The sequence below is a fragment of the Falco cherrug genome, chromosome 5 (assembly GCF_023634085.1).
Source record: "Falco cherrug isolate bFalChe1 chromosome 5, bFalChe1.pri, whole genome shotgun sequence".
NCBI classification, from domain to species: domain Eukaryota; kingdom Metazoa; phylum Chordata; class Aves; order Falconiformes; family Falconidae; genus Falco; species Falco cherrug.
Window position 1 is genome coordinate 69,733,576 of NC_073701.1, and position 19,288 is coordinate 69,752,863.

At 43.2% G+C, this 19,288-nt stretch overlaps 1 protein-coding gene and 1 long non-coding RNA gene across 2 annotated transcripts; both read left to right on the plus strand.

The window, feature by feature from the left end:
* Positions 1-1,430: 1,430 nt before the first annotated feature.
* Positions 1,431-7,795, plus strand: MEIG1 (meiosis/spermiogenesis associated 1). The gene is given in 4 exon segments (XM_005439299.4): positions 1,431-2,462; positions 2,464-2,515; positions 4,453-4,608; positions 7,488-7,795. Coding segments are annotated over 4 exon segments (420 nt in total). The 5' UTR covers positions 1,431-2,379; the 3' UTR covers positions 7,617-7,795.
* Positions 7,796-10,031: 2,236 nt separating this feature from the next.
* On the plus strand, positions 10,032-15,324 carry LOC129736289 (uncharacterized). Its single transcript, XR_008732659.1, has 2 exons — positions 10,032-14,273; positions 14,567-15,324. It is a non-coding gene; the product is annotated as an uncharacterized LOC129736289 (long non-coding RNA).
* Positions 15,325-19,288: the final 3,964 nt, after the last annotated feature.

Consider the following 19,288-nt stretch of genomic DNA (forward strand, 5'->3'; position numbering starts at 1 on the left):
CGTTTTACGCTCTTGCACTGACGTCGGTCGTCTGAAGGGCTGGGCGGCCGGGCTGTTGCTGTGGCGGTGGGAGCGGGGGCGGGTTGTGATCACGGTGGTGCCTCAGGCCAGGGCATAGGCGCCTGAGTACCTTAGCAAATACACGTAGCTGTCATAGAAAGTCTATGGAAGTCATTGAAAATCTCATGCTGACTCATCGGGGACTCCAGACGTGTCCTGTGTGTGCTGACTCGTTTGAGGTGATCTAAGAAGCGGGTCCATCTCCCTGCGCCGCTCTGGGCCGGGGCCTCTCCTGCCCAGGGCCGGGGGTCCCTGCCTGGGCTGAGGGAAAATACTTCCCGTGTGCAGGCTCAACCGGCAGCACAGCTGGGCACGTATTACAGACACGGCCGGTGCGGCCTCCAACGGCACCTATATACATCATTTGCATAAAATGTAAGCACAGAGCAGTCCCTTTCCTCCTGTTCAGCTGGTAGTAGTAAAAGTTCACTAGTGCAGGCCCACGCACCACTCTCTAGGTTCACAAGCACACACGCATCTGTGGATCGCCTGAGTGCCAGCACAGCCCCTCTGCCCAGCACCCCTGCTCAGATACCAGGCCCCTTACCTGCTTCAGGGATCCTGTGCTTGACCACTAGCCCAGCTTGATGCTCACTAGCAAACGTGCACTCACACACTCATCCCTCATACACTCCACATTCACAAGTCCCCTTGGGTATACTGGCACCACCACCCCGGCCTGGACCTGAGGCTTTTCCCTATTCACTGACTAGTCCAAGCTAACTAGTGAATGTGGATATGTACCCCACGTATACCAGGTTGGGGAAGATACAGACACCCTTCCTCCCCAACAGCTGGTGCCAGACACACAGGCCGTGACTCCCAGTCCTGCTCCAGCTGCTGGCATAGAGCCCCTCACTCATGCCAGCCCTCTTCAGTAGCTCATTTTTCAGGACGCATACCATTTGAGCTCCAGTGGCTGAAAAGCAGACTCCCCCTCATTCCAGCAGCTGACATCACAGGCCAGAGGCACCCATACTCCCAGTCTGACTGTAGGAGCTGACACCAGTTTTCATTTACACACAAAGGTCTGAACGGTACCTGGCACTTAGTCTTTGCAGCACATGCACACATGTGGGATACAGAGTGAGGTTACACAGAGAGACAGTTAAGAAAAGATTTAATAAGAAGACATGAGAAGGAAGGACAGACTGATGCTCAGGTGCAGGGCTTAGCCAGGCCAGCATGCTGAGTGGCCCTGTTTTACACACAACTGGCCTGTTTTATACTCCTGTGTATTCCCATCTTTGTTCTATTCTGTCCACCTTCCCCTGCACATCCCTCATGGATTTGTACAGCTGTATTGATTTGTTGTTTGGTTTTGGGTTTTTAGGAAAAATATCAATCCCAAACAATCAATTCCTGTACACTTCTGAGTCTGGGGTCCCCCTGGTTTACAGTCTTATCAGTTGCAAAGTCCAGGTTGATCTTCCTGGAAGTGGTACCTATAGTTTCTTGGTAGCCCATCAATTAGTGTGAGTGGTGAGGTTTGTTTCTTGTCATGGTCTCTATGTTTGTTTTGTCAGGTCTGTGTCTCAGTATAATTTGTCTGGTTTTCCCTTTTTCCCTTGGGTTTCCCAATTGACAAGGGCTCTGATCAGATAACCTTGCTGGAATAAACATTCTCACACTCCCACATAGGCCCATCAGTTAGTGTGACTGACCATGTTTGGTTCTGATCACTGCTTCCCTCACAATTTACTGGTCAGGTTTGTGTCCCCATATGTTCTTGATTTATGGCTTCCTCCCTTCTTGCATTGAAAAAGGCCTTTGACCAGATGCCCTTAAAGGAGCAGACATTCTCCTCCCACATACCTTTCAAACTTGTTAAGGAAATTACCATATGCAAGCTCAGGCCAGTTAGGTTTTTGTAGATATTGTGCTACGATTGACATTAAACCACCACTTTCCCAAAAACAAAACAACGGTATATGAAATCTCACTCTTTCCCCTAAATTAAGAGTAGGCAAACATTTGTTGTCTTATCAAAGTCTACTTTACTGTTTAAATGAAAAGTGTTAATGTTATGCTGAATATTTTCTTACCATTCTCTTGCATTCTGTTATTTGTCTCTGTATGTCTGCTGTCTTTTGTCTCTTCCCTGAACTGGAGGCTGTCTGGAGTTCAGCTCATCTCGTGCTCTTGTACAATGAGACCAGCTGTATGCCTGGAACTCAGACGTGCTACAATAGACAGAGAATACAATTTTTAAAGGGCTTAAATAGCAGTCTAAAAATACCAGGATGGTGCTTTTATTATTTGAAGTTACCAAGCTGGCACTTTAAGTATATGAGCTTTGTACAAATTTTTTGAGCAGGAATGCCTGAGGACAGGCCATCTGAATTAATGATGACTCAGGGAGTGCCACACATATCTAGGTGTCTTGAAGAAGCATGTTCATTAATTCAGTACATCCTATAAAGAAGTACTTGACACTAGTAACACCTAAGTTATTGTAAGACACTGAAGTTCATTACATTTTAGCATTTATTAAGATCTAGTGTTACTGCTAATAATATTGACTCTAAAATCCCAGGCTGACAACAGTTCTCATCAAACATTGATGAGCATATACAGGGCATGAAAAAATTCTGTAATGGCTACAAAAGAGCCCTCTGCAAGAAGAAAGAGAAAAAAATTATGGTGGGGTAGGTGTCTCAAAGACTACACTAAAGATTTAGAATAAGGATATATGCTTATCATGTTAATTTGTATGTGACAACTCATAACTGGGTGGGGAAATGACTTTTCTCTTGTGTGTGGTTTTTTTGTTGTTGTTTATTTGGTTTTTTTAAGTAAATGCTTACCTTCAATTACAAAATGCTGCAGAGCATGGTAAAAGAATGTTTGGAGTGCTGAACTGCAAGAAGTAGTTCAGCATTGCCAGAAAAGAGATCTTGTCCGTATTCTTATTGATCCTTGATAAAGCGTATGCAGTAAGAGATGAAAGCCCCTTTCTTTGTGTGCTAATGGCTCTCATACAGTTAGACAACAGAGATGCAGATTAGATTTCTGCTATTTTCACATTATGATAGTGGTAATTCTTGAGATAATTTTCCCAAAGATTTCCATGCTGTTGTGCAAATACCTTTTTGTCTCCTTTTCTGCCTTTCTAACAGACTAATGGCATCTGTGCATTTTCTAAGATAACAGCATTGAACTTTTCATGTTCACAGTTGGTATAGGAACTTGCTAAGTAAGGAAATTTTAATTTCATTAATGTGTGCAGGAGTGTGTGCAGGATTTGGAGGCAGCATACTGCCCACAGGGGGTGAGACTGTTCATCCTCTCGCTGCAAAATCCAGAAGCTTTTTCTCCTTTGAAGATACCTTCCCAATTATGAAGCTGAAGCTTGGTGACATCACAAAACTGGGAAAGGGACTCATTTCTGATTGTGTCTGCTGGGCATGGTGTGTTCCATGTGTTTTGCTTGCAGAAGAAACATGAAGTTCTGTTTTAGTAGCAGAATAAGATACACTCAAGAAAACAAATGCAGTGAAATTCATATATAAGGTAGAAGTCAAATGATTCATTTTTTAAAATATAGTTCAAATCCATCCCTATGAGTTTCCACTGACTTTGCAATTTATTTTTTAATTGGTTATGTTATTCTTTTATTTGTTCCCTTTTTTCTTTTTTTCTTTTTTTTTACAATTTGAGTTTCATCTTGTCCCAGTTCTGCTCTGTGCAGGTTTAGCAGTTGATAAACCTATATACTATTTCTCAGCAGATTGAACAAATGGGTTTTGTGTGAGAAGGAAGTCAGTGGCAGTCAGTGCAGATTTTGGTTGGGCAAGGGTAGAACAGGATGAATTTTAGTAGGTTGCGTGCCTTGCCTTCTTATCCAATGTATTTCTTAAGGCCTCTTCTTTGTCATCTCCACCGTGGCTGTGTGACTGGCAGTGCGTTTCTCCTTTCCACTTCTCTATCCTGTCTGTGGGCTGTTTTTCAGTAACAGCCCAGCTCTTCATTTTGTGGTTCCCAGTTTGGTGTCCCTTCAGTAGGAAGAAAGAAAAACCCTGACAAGCTGCCTGCCCCCAAGGGATAGCAACTGCAAAGATGTGAAATGAAAAAAAAAAATACTGTTAGGGTGGGGTTTTTTTAATGCATCAATATGCACAAATACATTGTATGTAGGTTAAGTCAAGGTGTAGAGGTGTATATAAAAGTATAGATGTGTTGGGTTTGTTTGAGATCAAGTAGTGCATTTAATTTGATTCCAGCTGCTTATAAAATTCTCTTTGTTAACCTCAGACTTGGACAAGAAGATAGTATTGCAGTCTTTATTTCCTTTATTTTTAAATTTTGTTCTACCCAATTCTATATGTCCTTAAAAACTACTTGCTTTCATCTCCTCCATTTAATTTTCAAAAACATAATTTCAGGAGAAAGTCTGAAATTTCTGGAGTCATGGCTAAAGCTGACATCAAACCAAAATCTATGCATTATGCCAAAAAATGGTCAGATGATGTAGAGAACTTACACAGATTTCAGCAAGCTGGATACAGAGATGAGGTTGAATATAAACAAGTAAAACAAGTTGATATGGTAAGATTTAGAGCTCTGCAAGGGTTATTACTTTAAACTTGTCTTATGTTAAATGATTGGATACAATTAGAGGTGCTGCTTATTTCCTTTTATTTAAGCTCATTTCTGATACAGGTTTTTTCTTGCAGGTCTGAGTTGAATTCTGGAGATATTAACTGCAGAATAATTCACTTCACAGAACCACTACCCAGCCTGTGTTTTTGTTGCCCCTCTTACGCATTTAGCAGCATTATAGACTTCTTCGAATAGATGTAACTGCTATCTCAAAGAATAATTCAGTTTTGAAGAAAGGAATATATCAAAGTGAGTTCTCTGTGATGTTTCCCCATTACTCTGCCAGTGGACCTGATAGGAAATTCATTCATTGTCCAGGGAGTCAGACCTGTGTCATCGCTACCAACTTCAGTTTTACAGCTGAATTCTGTAGTGGTATAATCAGACTTTGCACACACTCAAAACTTGGCTTCTGTTGAAACTATCCACAACAGAAATATTTGATGCCAGCTGTAGTAAAGGGAGTTGTGACACAGGCTTGCATCTACTGAGAACATCAAAGACTTAGTCCTCTGCTCACTGCAGTTGGTGGCAATGCTCCCCAGTGCATCAAGTGAGCTAATGAGTAACAGCTAGATATTCAGTAGCTACTTGAGATTCAAAATAACCAAGAGGTTAATACAGCAAACAACATGTTATCTTTACTAGAGCTCTGTAATTTATGTTGCAGCACTAACAAAACTAGCCAGCTGCAACAAGGCTTTTACCACCCCATACCATCAGTCTCACACATGGTTTCAAAAGTTCATCTACTGTCTGTGCCATTTCTTCATCCTCTTCAGGCCAGTCCATCCCACTTCTTGCCTCTGCTGCATCCACCTCTGGGCCCCCTGAAGCCACGCCACAGCTGTATATTATCAATGTTAATTAACCTGCCTTCATTCCTCTGCAATTCCTCTCCAATTCCTCTCCAATTCCCCCCTTTTGTCTTTTCTTTTTTCTTTTCCTTCTTAACATTTCATACCTTATGTATTTAACAATCATCACAACCTTTTCACAAATAAACTTTTCATACAGTTCGGATAACTTGTCCCTGAACTCTTTTCTTTTTCTTCTCAACATTTCATGCCTTATGTATTTAACAATCATCACAACCTTTTTACAAATAAACTTCTCATACGGTCCAGGCAACTTGTCCCTGAACTCATACACATGTTCCTTCTTCACTTTTATCTTGGGCTTTTCAGCTTCTGGGGGCTGATCACCTTTCTTCTCATCTGCTTTCTTGACTTTATCTTCCAAAGCAGCATATATAGTATGAAAAATCCATTTTTAAAAGATCTTAATCTTGTGCGCACATAAGAAAGAGCAGAATGGTCCTAAGACAGTCACTCCTCATCCAGTTAACTCAAAACATAGCAAAACATTGATGTGCATGACAAGATGCAGTTTATTTCTTTGTCATGGGCTTGGATACCACTGTAAAGGCTGTGGTGTAAATTCCTTTAACTGTGCAAAAGGAAATCTTCTAATTAGTGCCATAGGATCAGTCTGTTTGGGATTTATGGCAGGGCATAACCATAGGCAATTAAACCCTGATAAAAGTTAAAGAACACCACTTAGTCAATGTAAAATGGGCGTGCTCTCTGTTCAAACTTACTAGGATCTGGCAATGATTCTCTTTCAACACATTTTGAAATGTCTCCTTTACTCCATATTATGTTTCCATAATGCATAATTCCATAATGTTGTTATTAATTATGCAATTATAGTGTAGGTGGAACAAATATTAAGGCTGCTGTGTTTAGACAGAGAATGCAAATAACTCAGCTCTATGCGTGAACTAGTAAGGTAAGTGATGAAACTACCACTTCTTGGACTCTCCAATTAGAGAATGCTGTAGTTTGACATCCTGTTGTCAGCTCTGCCTGGAAGAGAAATAAGATCCTTATTACCTGATTTTTCAGGTTCAGTTTGATTGTAGGTGTTCAAGGTGCAGATAGCCACTAAAGCCATAAAGCTGTTGAATGTACAAGTGCTCAAGCCAAGTAACGAGCAATAGGATGAGAAGAAATGGCTTCAGGTTGCACCAGGGGAGGCTTAGGTTGGCTATTATGGAAAATTTTGTTACCAAAATGGTTGTCAAGCCCTGGAACAGGCTGCCCAGGGAAAGGGTTGAATCACCATCCCTGGAGGTATTTAAAAGACGTGTGGACATGGTGCTCAGGGACATGGTTTAGTGGTGGGCTGGGGTAATGTTTGGACTTGATAATCTTAAAGGTCTTTCCCAACCTAAACAATTCTATGATTCTAAGCCTTTAGTTTAAAGCTTCACATTGTGGAACACTGAAGAGCATGGTGCTGGTTTCGTGCAGGACTGCTCCTGCCTGTTTTTGAGACTATGATACATACAGATCACTACATTTTTATGAAACTGCTAATGAAAAGCACATTTTTCATAGTCAGGAGGATCCTGAAGAAACCTTTACATGTGTCAGTCTTACAGAAGTGGAATCTTTCAGCCTCTCAAGATTGTTGAATAACTGAATAGCATTGATGTTTTATTCCTTAATGAAGTATTTTAAAAGCTTTGACTCATCCACTTTTTAAAATACTCTATAATCTATCAAATATTCTTAGATCCTTTTCTCTAGATTTTTCTGATCAGATAATTTTTTTATACTAGACCAGAAAACTGTTTTCTGACATCTTGTTCTTAATCTTTCTTTTTTTAAGGTTAAGCAAATTAATAGTAAAGTAATGTTGAGATGCAAATGAGGTTTTCCCATGGAAATATACCCTATATTCCTTGCAATATAATGCACAAACATCATTTGATGTGAGCATGTTCATGTGAAAGTATATCCTCTTTATTCTGTTCATAGGTAGAGCATTGGCCAGAAACTGGATTTGTTAAAAAACTTCAGAGAAGGGACAATACGTTCTATTATTACGATAAGCAAAGAGAATGTGAAGACAGAGAAGTCCATAAAGTGAAAGTTTATGTGTATTAGTTTGTTTATTGTTCTAATTTGTTTGTATCTTCTTACAAACCTGTTTGTTAGAATATGTAAGTAAATGAGATCGTGTAACCTAACTTACTTACTAGTCACCTTATTTAGACTACATGGAAATTTCTTAAATTTGTATGAGCTCTGTTAGAGAAATGACTGAAAACTACTCAGAAGCAACATTGAAGTGTTTTTATTCCAGCAAGGTTTTAAAGGCATGTAAAACTGCAATGACACAAATAAAACACTGCTACTCAGATTTTCATTTTGATTTCTTTTTTTATTTGGGTTGCTCTGAATGTACTTTTTAAGAGAGAGCTTTTTGCATGCTTTGCAATCAAATAGGGGGAACAGAACAGTTACCAGCATAACCCATCTATTCTGTCACTTGTGGATCTCACTTTAACTTCATAGATTCCTAAAAAAGAAGTCTTCCAGTGGATATGAAAAGAGCCTTTAAAATATTAACAAAAATAGATGTGTTGTGTAGCCAGCCCAAATTTAGTGACAGAAATTATTGCTGTCAGCACGGACAGAGTAAGTGAGAAAGTTTTCTACAGTCGCTTTCTCAGTCTGTAAAAAGGACATAGTTGCGCATTCACGAGTGGGAAGTAAAACTGCAGGTAAGGTTTTGGATCTTAACTTTTTTTAAAGAAAGGCTTTTAAAAATTGAAACAGATACAGAAGATTATTCTAGGCTTCCCTCATTTTACCTGACTGCACCTCAATGTTTTTGTGATACTGCTGGATGCTTTCACTCTTGTATTATGTTTTAAAACAATGAGAGTGCATTTCATACAGCCCATGGAGATTTCTTTTAATTTCAGACAAGTAGCACGGGAATTCATGTCCCACTTCTGAAATGCTGACTTTGTATGAATTGCCAGACTCTTCTCACTTCGAGAGAACTAATTAGACCTTATTACTTACATTTTTCAGCATTGAGATTCAAGGTTGAATCTCACTGTGAATCTCTCTGTAATATTTCAAAGATTAATGGATGAAAAGAAAAGATGAGATTAGTGCTGGAGACCAGTTTACAGACACAGCCTTTGGCAGGACGAATGCTGTGTTGGGAGTGCACTCACTTCATTAGCAGAACAGCAGGTTTTGTATTGGCAGCGGCAGTTTCAGTTATAATGTCCTTAACAGTTACAGAAGAGTTCGTATCCATATTTCACTCTAGTTCATGCTAAACCTGAGGTTAGTTAAAACCACTCTATTTACAGACCATAGCTGTGTGAATGGCCTTAGCTCTGAAGCCGAAGGGGTTGCTCTCTTTAAAAAGAAACAGGTACAGGGGTTCTTGCCTGAGTTCAAGTTTGTCTGTGATCACAAGACAGCCTTAATCTAGTATAAGCATGTTTGCTTGAGTTAATAAGATTCACAGAATGGTTTGGGTTGGAAGGGCCCTTTGAAGATCATCTCATCCAAACCCTCTGCCATGAGTAGGGAGACTTTCCACTAGACCAGGTTGCTCCAAGCCCCATCCCAGCTGACCTTGAATGCTTTGGGGATGGGGCACCCACAGCTGCTCTGGGCAACCTGTGCCAGTGCCTCACTGCCCTCACAGTGAAGGATTTCTTCTCTACATCAAATTTAAACCTACCCTTTTTCAGTTTAAAACCGTTGCCCTTTGCCCTGTCACTACAGGTGGTGTCCCCAAAGTGGGGATGTTACCCAGTGTGCATTAGCCAAATGACAACCAGAGCCAAGGTGTTTGTTTACCAGTCTGTGCAGAGAAGGGTGTGAGGTGGTAACTGGCAAAGCTAGCACACCAGTCTTTACAGTGTTCCCATACTTATACATCTAGATTTCTATTGGTACTCCTGTTACAACCAGTCCCCTTCAATATTGTTTACAACTTTCTTTGCTTTAGTTTAAAGGTATAGTCAATGAATTTTTACTAGGCATGTTCTCTGGGTTATGGTCTGCTTCTAGAGGCAGTGTTTTTCTGTTAAAATTAGCGTATAATGAGGATGGTTCAGTTAAAGTTCCAAGTGTTTTAACAGTTCTTGCCAGATTTCATGGTCTGCTAACAGGTTCATCAGTCTCAGGCATCTCTGGGCCTATTCTTTTAAGTTCCTCTTCAAAGGAAACTAATTCCTATTTTGTTTTGACAGATATCCTTTTTAAGGTTTTCTTATCCTCATCCTTTCACCTGTGCAATGTTTCATCTTTCATCACAGGCCCTGGTAAAAAGTCACTCTCCATATTTCTTATGAGCCCCCTTCAAGTACTGAAAGGCTGCAGTAAGGTCTCCCCGGAGCCTTCTCTGCTCCAGGCTGAACCACCCCAGCTCTCCCAGCCTGGCCTCACGGCAGAGGGGCTCCAGCCCTCTGAGCATCTCCACAGCCTCCTCTGGGCTCACCCCAACAGGTCCGTGTCCTTTTGACGTTGGGGACCCCAGAGCTGGACGCAGCGCTGCAGGGGGGTCTCAGAAGAGTGGAGCAGAGGGGCAGAGCCCCCCTCCTCGCCCTGCTGCCCATGCTGCTGGTGATGCAGCCCAGGGCACAGTTGGCTTTCTGGGCTGTGAGCATGTAATTGCCAGATGATCAGTACCCGCAGGTCCTTCCCTGCAGGACTGCTCTCCCTCCCTTCACCCCCCAGCCTACGCTGGTACTGGGGATTGCCCCAACCCGGGTGCAGACCCTGCACTTGTCCCTGTTGGACCTCAGGGGGCTCACAGAGGCTCCCTCCTCCGGCCTGTCTTCCTGAAGTAACTCTGCTGCGGGGCCGTGCCTGCTGAGCATGAAGGTGATGCTTGAGTACTAGCAGGTGTTCCTGTGCTACTGTTATGCTGGATGTATCTCTTTCAGTCAAAAAAGCTGTCAGAAGAATTTAATGTGTCAGTATTTTATTCAATAAATCTGTAACTGGAATGTCTGTCATCTCGGTTTTAAGCATACTGAGAACTGTTAGCTTACTTGTGTCTTAATTTAAGGTCGCTAAATTATGAAAAACTATCAGGAGTAAGCAATCTGGGGGAGCTGTGCTTCGTTTTAGGGGTGACGCAACAGTTCATATCAAGATAAATAACTTATTTCTGAACGCCATTCCGAAAACTTTTTTTTTCTGACCTTTACTAACTTTAAAGACAGATAAAATCACATCTCTCCATTTTATTGCCTAGAGATGAAAATACGGGCTGTTTTGCTGATCTGAGTCTTAATAAAAAGTAATTCTGGGAAAATGCTTTCCAAGGTACTTTTGTTATCTGTTGGCCCTGTTCGTACCAGGGAATGCTATAGTGCTTTCAGCGGCCATTTTGCAGCAGCCCAACGACCGGATGGTAGCAGGGCTCCCTGTTAGCAAGTGCTCACCAGCTGCCCAAGTCTGATGTACTTGGTCTAATTCTCATTCACTTCACGGCTTTGTGCAAGACAAGAATAAATGCTTTCTGTGCCTGTTGAAACTCATAAAAGAAGGTAAAGCAAACTTTTCCAAGACGTACTTTTCAGGCTTTGTGTTTGACAGCTACAAGTGAAACAGCAAGGGTGCGACCTCTCTGAATTTGTCCCGTTACACTGGGGAAATAAAGGCTGCATTTGTGTGCTCTAGGCGGGTGTTCTATCTTTCCAGCCTTCCCTTGAATTCATTGTGGAACGGCATTGTCTGAAAGTGCTACTATGATTGCTTTGCAGTTGCAGCAGCTAAAAACACCACACAGAAAGATGGTAAAACTGATTTAATTTCCACCTTCGTACGCAAGTGGACAGTTGTCTTTCCAGCTCTGAAGACAGTTGAACCTCAACCTTTTGGTCTTCAAACACCAGGCCCCTTGTTTCAAGGTGTTGAAAATGATTGACTGGCTTCCAGTTCATTAGAGACAACTTTCTAACTCAACAGCTGCTGATGCCACTGTTCCTCTCATTGTCTGGTACCAGCAAAGTCTGCCTGAAGGCAGCTTGGAGTCGCCTTGTGATCTTTGCAATTTGTCTCCCATTACCCCAGTTCCACTGGATTTATAATTATTTGTAGGAGCTGCTTTCTTAGTAGCCTGCCTGTGCTGAGCACCTCTTGGCAAGCTGTAATTACTTAATAAAAGACATTTTCCTTCTTGTTGCAGTTGAGACTTTGGATGTACTTGAAGCCCAGCATGCTCACAAACATTTGGGAGGGTGACTGGTGAATGACTACTGTCATGAGAGCTCTAGGTTGGCACAACCCCCCGCCCCCGCAATGTAACTTTGAACAGACATCGCCATTCTTATGGATGCTCTGTTCAGCCAGTGTACTTACGTGTCTCAGTGTTGGCACAGAGTATCTTTGCTGGTTGGTGCTTTTGTGGCTCTCATTTTCTTCAGTACTTCTCCATATTCTCTGCCTTCCCAGGCACCCCACGCTCATGGATCTCTCGAGAATCCTGTCGAACGTCCTGTACCCCTGCTCCCTTTCCCAGCCCTGGCTCAGACCTTGAGTCTTTTCTTCTACTCACCAATTAGTGCAGCTTGATGTTTGCTAGCAAATTACAAGCACACAGGACTAAATTCACAAAGGAAATGTAAACACAGACAGGTTAACTTCATAGATTCCTAAAAAAGAAGTCTTCCAGTGGACATGAAAAGAGCCTTTAAAATATTAACAAAAATAGATGTGTTGTGTAGCCAGCTCAAATTTAGTGACAGAAATTATTGCTGTTGGCACAGACAGAGTAAGTGAGAATGTTTGCTACAGTCATTTTTGCAGTCTGTGAAAAGGGCTGCTGGCACTGACACCCCTCAGATGAGCATGTACATCCCTGTCCCTCTGGTGCTGACACCCCAACCTGTGGTCCCTGTCACCCATGTCCCCTGATCCTTCCTTTCCCATGGCTTCAGCCCTTCCCCTACACATCCCATAGTAAGTTTTGTGCAGTCCCCCAAGCCCCCTCAAATATCCCTTAATATTCACACTGTGTTTCCTCTTTCTTATCAGTTACAAAATTGAGGCTGACCATCTCCAAGGCAAGAGTAGCTCTTTTAATGGCCCATCGGTCAGCATATGATGAGCTCTGGCCTCCGTTATTCTCTCTCTCATCACCTGCTCATCGATGTTTGCATGTCTGCGTGTTTAATTTAGCATTTTCCTCGTTATTTGTTATTTCTATGAGATGGAATAGTCCTTAACCAAATAACTTACTGAACCAGATGCTCTTGTATTTCCCATGTCCTCATGCCAGCCTCCCCGAGGCAGGCAGCTTGGCTGCAGTGGGCAGGATGGTGCTGTGTAGAGGCAGCTCTGTGGTGCCTCTGCTGCAGATGTCCAGGCAGGCGGCAGCTCTAAGGACCCGGAGACAAAGGGAAGGGAATGAATGCCTAAAAGCAAGAGGAGGATGGGGGAGGGAGGGAAAAAAACTGCACGAGTTCAGAGAAGGACGAGCGTGTGCAAGGACTCAACCACACAGATGCATCAGCGTTTTGCCAGCAATCTTGTACCCACAGAAGCCTCCTCCCTTGCTGGCAGAAGCTCGGCTCTTGCCGGCTGGGGGAGCAGGACGCAGTTCCAGCTCCTCGCGCAGATGTTCGTCCTGCCTTGGCAGGAACACCCGAACGCCTCGGGCAAGGGGAAGGCGTCCTGCCTGGGGGGGTAAGATGCTGGCAGCTGCTTGGTTTTGCAAAGGGGATGGAGCAAAAAGCAGGGGACTCGGACACGTGGCAGGTTCTTCATATGTGCCCGGAGTGTCTAGAGGATGTCAGCCGCTCTGCGCTGTCCTGGGCAGCATCCTTGTGCCAAATGCATAATGGCCTTGAGGAACAGCCAATGCTGGGATGTGAGCAGGGAAGAGCCAGCAGGTGGGCTGTGGGTGCTAGGAGATGGGTGCTGGGATGCTGTGCATGGAGAGATGGGCTGGAGCCAGGCACGCTCGATGCAGGCATGCGCAGGGCAGTGTTTCTGGGGGAAAGAGCATGGTGGCCCTGCAGATCTGCCTCTTCGCGTGGCTCTGGTCTCCTGAAGCTGTAGACAGCGGAGCTCTTGCTCTGTAACCCTGTTCTGTGGCCATGGTGGGTAGAGCCTGCCGACTCTGATCCTAACCTCCCTGACGGATCCATCTTCTTCTTGTTCAGAAGGAACTTGAGCCACAGCCCAGAGGGACACTGCTTCTCTCCATTGACTCTTCAGATAGGAGGAGGTCTGTGTACCAAGGGCTGGAATATCACTGTTTTGAGGTGATGCTCATTAAAAACCTCTAATACTTCTTTGATAGCCTATTGCTTACAACTTCAGTCTCAACAAGTGAGAAAGATCATTACACTGGCAACTACAAAGACAGAGATTTATTTAAACTGTCATTGGATTAATATTTTGCCAGACCAGAGCAATATTTCAGCAGAGAAGAAAGATTTATGTATCTGAAGGTTGAGTTCAGAAGAGATGCTTTGAAGAGATATTCACTGGCAGTATGTATATTGTAAGCAGATTATTGAGAATGCAAGGCAAAAGAAACAGAAGAAACAAAAAACCTTAAGTATGCTACCGACAGTAAGAAGACATTAAAATGTCATTGGGAATCTTAGTTTAGGAATTGCTTCTCTGTTATTTACAATTTTACTGTTTGTATCCATCAGATGATAGGAAGAAAAAACCACATCAAATGTTCATAATTCCTGCTTTACTGTATCGGAGCAAAGCTGCAGGTCCATCTACATTAGAAGAAATAATTTGCCATCTGTAACCAAGGTGAGTGGTAAGCAACGCCCGCTAAATATAAGCACTTCCAGTTCAGAAGTTTGGGGTCATGTACGGTCCCAGTCTAAAGACCAGTTCAGGACTCTCTAATTCATGAATTTTATATCTTAGCAAACTCAGGAAAACTGGAGAAGTGCCAGAGGACTGACAGAGGGTCAGCGTGACCCGGTACTTAAAAGAGAACAATACTAGACTGGATGCAGGGCTAAATTAATGAAGTGGTTACACTGGGACTCTGTAGAGAAAGAAAGAGGTTAAAAAGTATTTTCCTTTGTGCTCAACAGATCAGATACGTCTTCTCTGATTATGAAGTATCAGTGATCAGCCACAGAAAAGATGAAGAAATAGGTGCTTTGGGGGTTTTGTTTCTGGAACATCTTGTTTTACTGCCTGAGGACTAACACAGTTTCTAAGCACCATCATCAATCTCAGCCCAGAGTTACCCAAATATAAGCAGTGACTGGTGCTGCGTGAGACCCCGAGACAAGAGGTTCACGCCTCCCACGTGGGATGGAGCCCTCTGCCCTCGGACTCCATGAAATCCATATACCTTTAGTAAGATGACAGTTCCCTGTAGAAGAATGGCTGCAGAAGCGTGGCCTTAGAATCTCTGAAGATCTGCACAATCCAGGCCTGGTATTAGAATAGGCCTGTAATCAGAATTGTACTGAAGCTGCTGTGCTGAAGTTAACAAGAAAGGTAGCCTTGAGCTATTCGTGAATCCTGAGACCAAGTAATTATGTTGTGCCAACAGGCTGTGGCTGTAACAAGATACAGCTGCTGGGAAAGCAGGTGCAGGGCCAAGAAAGATAGGGACCGGCATGGGAAAATAGGGACTAACAAACTACAAGGCTGAAGCACAGCAACACAATTAGCTACATGGATAGAATGCTTATTTTAGTCATGATAATTAGGGGTGTGAGAACCGCGCGCGTTTAGAGACTACTAACCAATTGTATTTCTGCTTTACGAATATGCATGTGTATCGGTTCTATATAAGTAGTGTTAGAAACTAATAAAGTTGAGCAAGATGCGTAACTCATATTGAGCGTCTTCTTGACTCCGGCGAACCCTTCTTCCAAGAGTTCCCCTGTGCAAACAGTATTTAAATCACTTGCTTTTCAGTTCAGAGGCTGTAGCTGCCACAGTTTTTGAATTGCACAGCCCACAGAAAGGAGAAAGTCCACGACTGCTGGCAGTGCCAGCTGGAAACACTTCAGCACAGGAGGCGGCAGCTTGGATTTCATGCAGGTGTTTTAGTCACCCCATGGCTAACCACTGTTTAATGGAGCGTGTGCCTTCCCAAAAAATTGAGTTTTCTGAAGAAAATCTCCTTCTCCTGGGTGCACGTGAATGTCAGGTAGCTTTGAGGTGACTTGGGAAGATGCAGGAGTCCTGCAGACCCTCACTGCTGGTGGGACAACTCTCCTGGCACAGGAAAGTGTGTTTGCGGCAGGCAAGGAAGGTCTTTCATCTCACATCTCTGCAGAGAGCATCACAAAACCCCCTAATTCAAGGATGTGGTGGTTCCAAGGGGACCACATGCACATAATGAGGAAGGACAAGGCAGGGGACCTTTTTCTTTCCTGTTCATCCCACCGTAGAAAGCTTAAAAGGCAAGATAGAAAACCTGCAAACTTGGGAGGTGGTACTGATGTGCTATGTCCTTTTGTGATTAAAAGGAGCATTTTTTCCCTCTTGAAAATACAGTAACAATCCAGATTTCCCCATGATGTTGCTGCCACTCTCCCTGGGCTGACAAGTGATGTAGCCTAATTTGCAGACGCAGCAGATGAGAGGGCTGGTTTCGCCGTTCAGCTGGTGCATAAGCTCCAAACACGGCAATGACCGGTGTCGGTCCGAGGTCTGAGCATCTTTCCTCCGCTTGTCAAAGGGATGTTTTGAAGCAGGCCCACAGGTGCTGCCTCACACAAAGTCTGCCACCAGCCTGAAAGAGCTGGATGTTGGTAAATTGATGATATGTGTATCAGAGGCTCAGAAGGGAAATTCTCATTATATCCACATGCATATATATATATATAAAAAGAAAAAAATCCCTTTTTGAAGATAATTATTCTCAAAAATAAAAAATCTTGAAGATACTTTTTCTCTAAATCTTCTATCAAACACTGTTGTTCTTTCGGTTGAGATTTTGGGGCTCGAAGGAGCAGATGGGAAAGCGTCTGTAATACATTAAATAGCATAACGTAAAAGAGGGAGCATCCACAGTCCTCAGAAAACTCAAACGGCTGGAGAACCCAAAGGAGTGTGAAGATTATGATGAATAATTCAGACAACACATCCCTGACTCTGAATGTTTCAGCTTCCTCGTTTGTTCAATCTCTCACCTGATCTCCAAGAGCTAAATGTAAATGAGGAAAAAGTAAAATGGAATAGTTTTGCAGTACCGTTTAAAGCCCGCTGCCTGTGTTTCCCAGCTCGGAGGGATGCCACGGGCTGCGGCTCGCACCGCATCTATAAGCTCATGCTTCCCTCTGCTGACTGCCTCCCCCGCACCTCTCCTTGGCTGCAAACAATAAAAGGCCATGATTGTTTTTCCCCCTCCCGTTGGTTAATGTTCCTCCCGGTGTCCCCAGCAATGACCGTAGTGTACCAGTGCTGGTTGCTCACAGCAGCCCCAGCCTGGTGGTGCCAGCGTGCCTCAGTCCAGCAGCACCGTGTTCCCCCGCGGGGTATCTGCCCCTTAGGTCCCACTGCCGCTGCAGTTCTCCGTGAACACTGAAATAATGCATGTATCCTTGTTTAAGAGGAAAATCTCTGAAGGCTGTAAGGCAGAGACTCAAAGACATTTGCTGTAAGATGAAAGGAGCAAGCAGGGACCTTTGGCTAGATCACTAGATTACAGCTAGAAAAAATCTCGGCTGAATATTGCTTTTGGGTTTTTTCAGTTGTAATTTATCTGTAACACCACTGGGTATCAGTTTAAACATCTGGGGTGCAGGAGCAATGCTGGAAGACCTGGAGCTGGTTTTCCCCTTGATGACCTGCCAGGGTCAGTTGGCCCGTTCTGTAGAGGGAGGCAAACACAACTCTTCTGGGACGACAGAGAGGGATCTCTGTGTCCTAAACATCATGGCCATTTTTCCCTCTTCCAGAGCACTTCCTGGGCTTGGGGGCTCACAGAGATGAGTTTAAAGTCCATTGTAACAAAGCAAGTTTGTTAATCAGGTTCCCTTTGGACTTCAAAACACAGGTGAAAACAGCTCCTGGGCTCTCCAGGAATTTTGGGTTGTGGAAAGCTCCAAAGAAAATCATATCCTTTCAAAATAAAGCATGCCAAATGGAATAGTCAAAGGGCCATCGTGCTGGGATGTGAAGGCTGATTTAATGGTGCAAAACCAAATTACCAAGCTGTAATCACTAATGGCTGTGTTGGGAAGCTGAAATCACTATGGGGAAGGAGACAGGAGAGCGGTGGCTGCTGTTGCTGGAGCTGTGACTAAGATAAATTGCAGCAGAAAGCCACTGCCAACAAAGAGTTATGGAATAAATTGATGCATTAGAAAACCCGGCACATTAGATCACTTGAAAGGACACACAGAGCATCAGGGAGCTGGGTCGGTGAGGAGCTGAAGACAGCATTGCCTGCACAGATGAGTTACTGACCTCCGCCTTGGGACTCAAACAGCCAGCTGCTGAGTTACGGAGGCAGAAGCATCAATGGCAATGATATATAATTAGACTTGGGATATATTAAAATTTTCATGTATGTGCTGAACTAAATCTTCACCCAGAGTACAGGAAAAACCACATGACGGCCTTTAGAATACATAAAATATTAGACAGGAGAGAGCATATATTTTTTTATGAGTCTATGGTGCTGATGTTCTGAAGTGACTCCAAAGCTCTCTGAAATTTATGGGCCAAATCTATTTCTTGGAAGCAGTGCCAGGACTGTTTTGGAGAAAGAAGAGCTAAAGCTCAGCATGTAAACCTTGGAATTCCTCTAACACTTAGATGCAGTCAGCTGTGATAAACGTAAAGCACAGTAAACAAGAACAAGGGAAGGCAAATTGTGTCCAACCTGAGCAGAGCAAACCTCTGCAATGTTAAACCACCTGAGATTTCCTTTTGCATTCTCTCCTCCATTAAAAAGCAGATTGGGTTTTATTTCAGACCTGAGAAGCTTACGTACTTTTCACTGAAGATTGATACACTTATTTAAATTGTAGAAAGAAGTGAGTCAGTGTTATGGGGCATCAAAATTGTGGCAGTCATGGATGTGCTTACTTTGAGCTTGATATTAGCAGCTTGTCTTTATTCTCAAACAATACAGATTGATTCAGTTTTTGCCAAAAAAAACACCAAACACAGTCTGTATGAGAAAGAGAAAAAATCGCCAAGCAAATGGAGCAAATAATTTTATCGTTTGTTCAATTCCACTGGGTAGTAAAGAGGATCCCCTGAGCTTTGAAACATGGCACAAACCCAACAGCTCTGTGATGTGATCTGTCCCATCAGTGAGCATCAGCAGACACAGAGTGGGGACACCCTGCACACCCACGTTGCATCACTGCCCGACCAAGTAAGATATGGAATATTCCTGAAGAAGATGGATAGCATTTTCACTAAGGATGAGACATGCATTTGGAATACCAGGATAAATGTTAAGGCAGAGAGGTCTTTAACCTTTTTTTTTGCAGGACTAGAGGCATGGCCTTATTTTCCAAGAGAAATTTCAGAAGTCTGATGAGCTTTGAAATGAGACCTCAGTGGATCCTGCACCCTAAGTCAGGTGTATCAGCCTCTCGAGGGCAGCAGGATGTGCTCCCGGAGCTCTGGCTGCAGGAGACATCACACTAAATGCATCCTCTTCCATGGATGGGGCAGGATCTGCTGCCAAATTATTTTTTTTTTCTGAGTTTGTGCTTGTATAAAGAAGACTTCAGGTTGAAAAGGTTGTTTAGTTTCCAATGCCAATCCCCTTCCCCCACTTTGTACTATTTTTCACAAATCAATGAAACTCCATCTTTAAAGCAATGTTA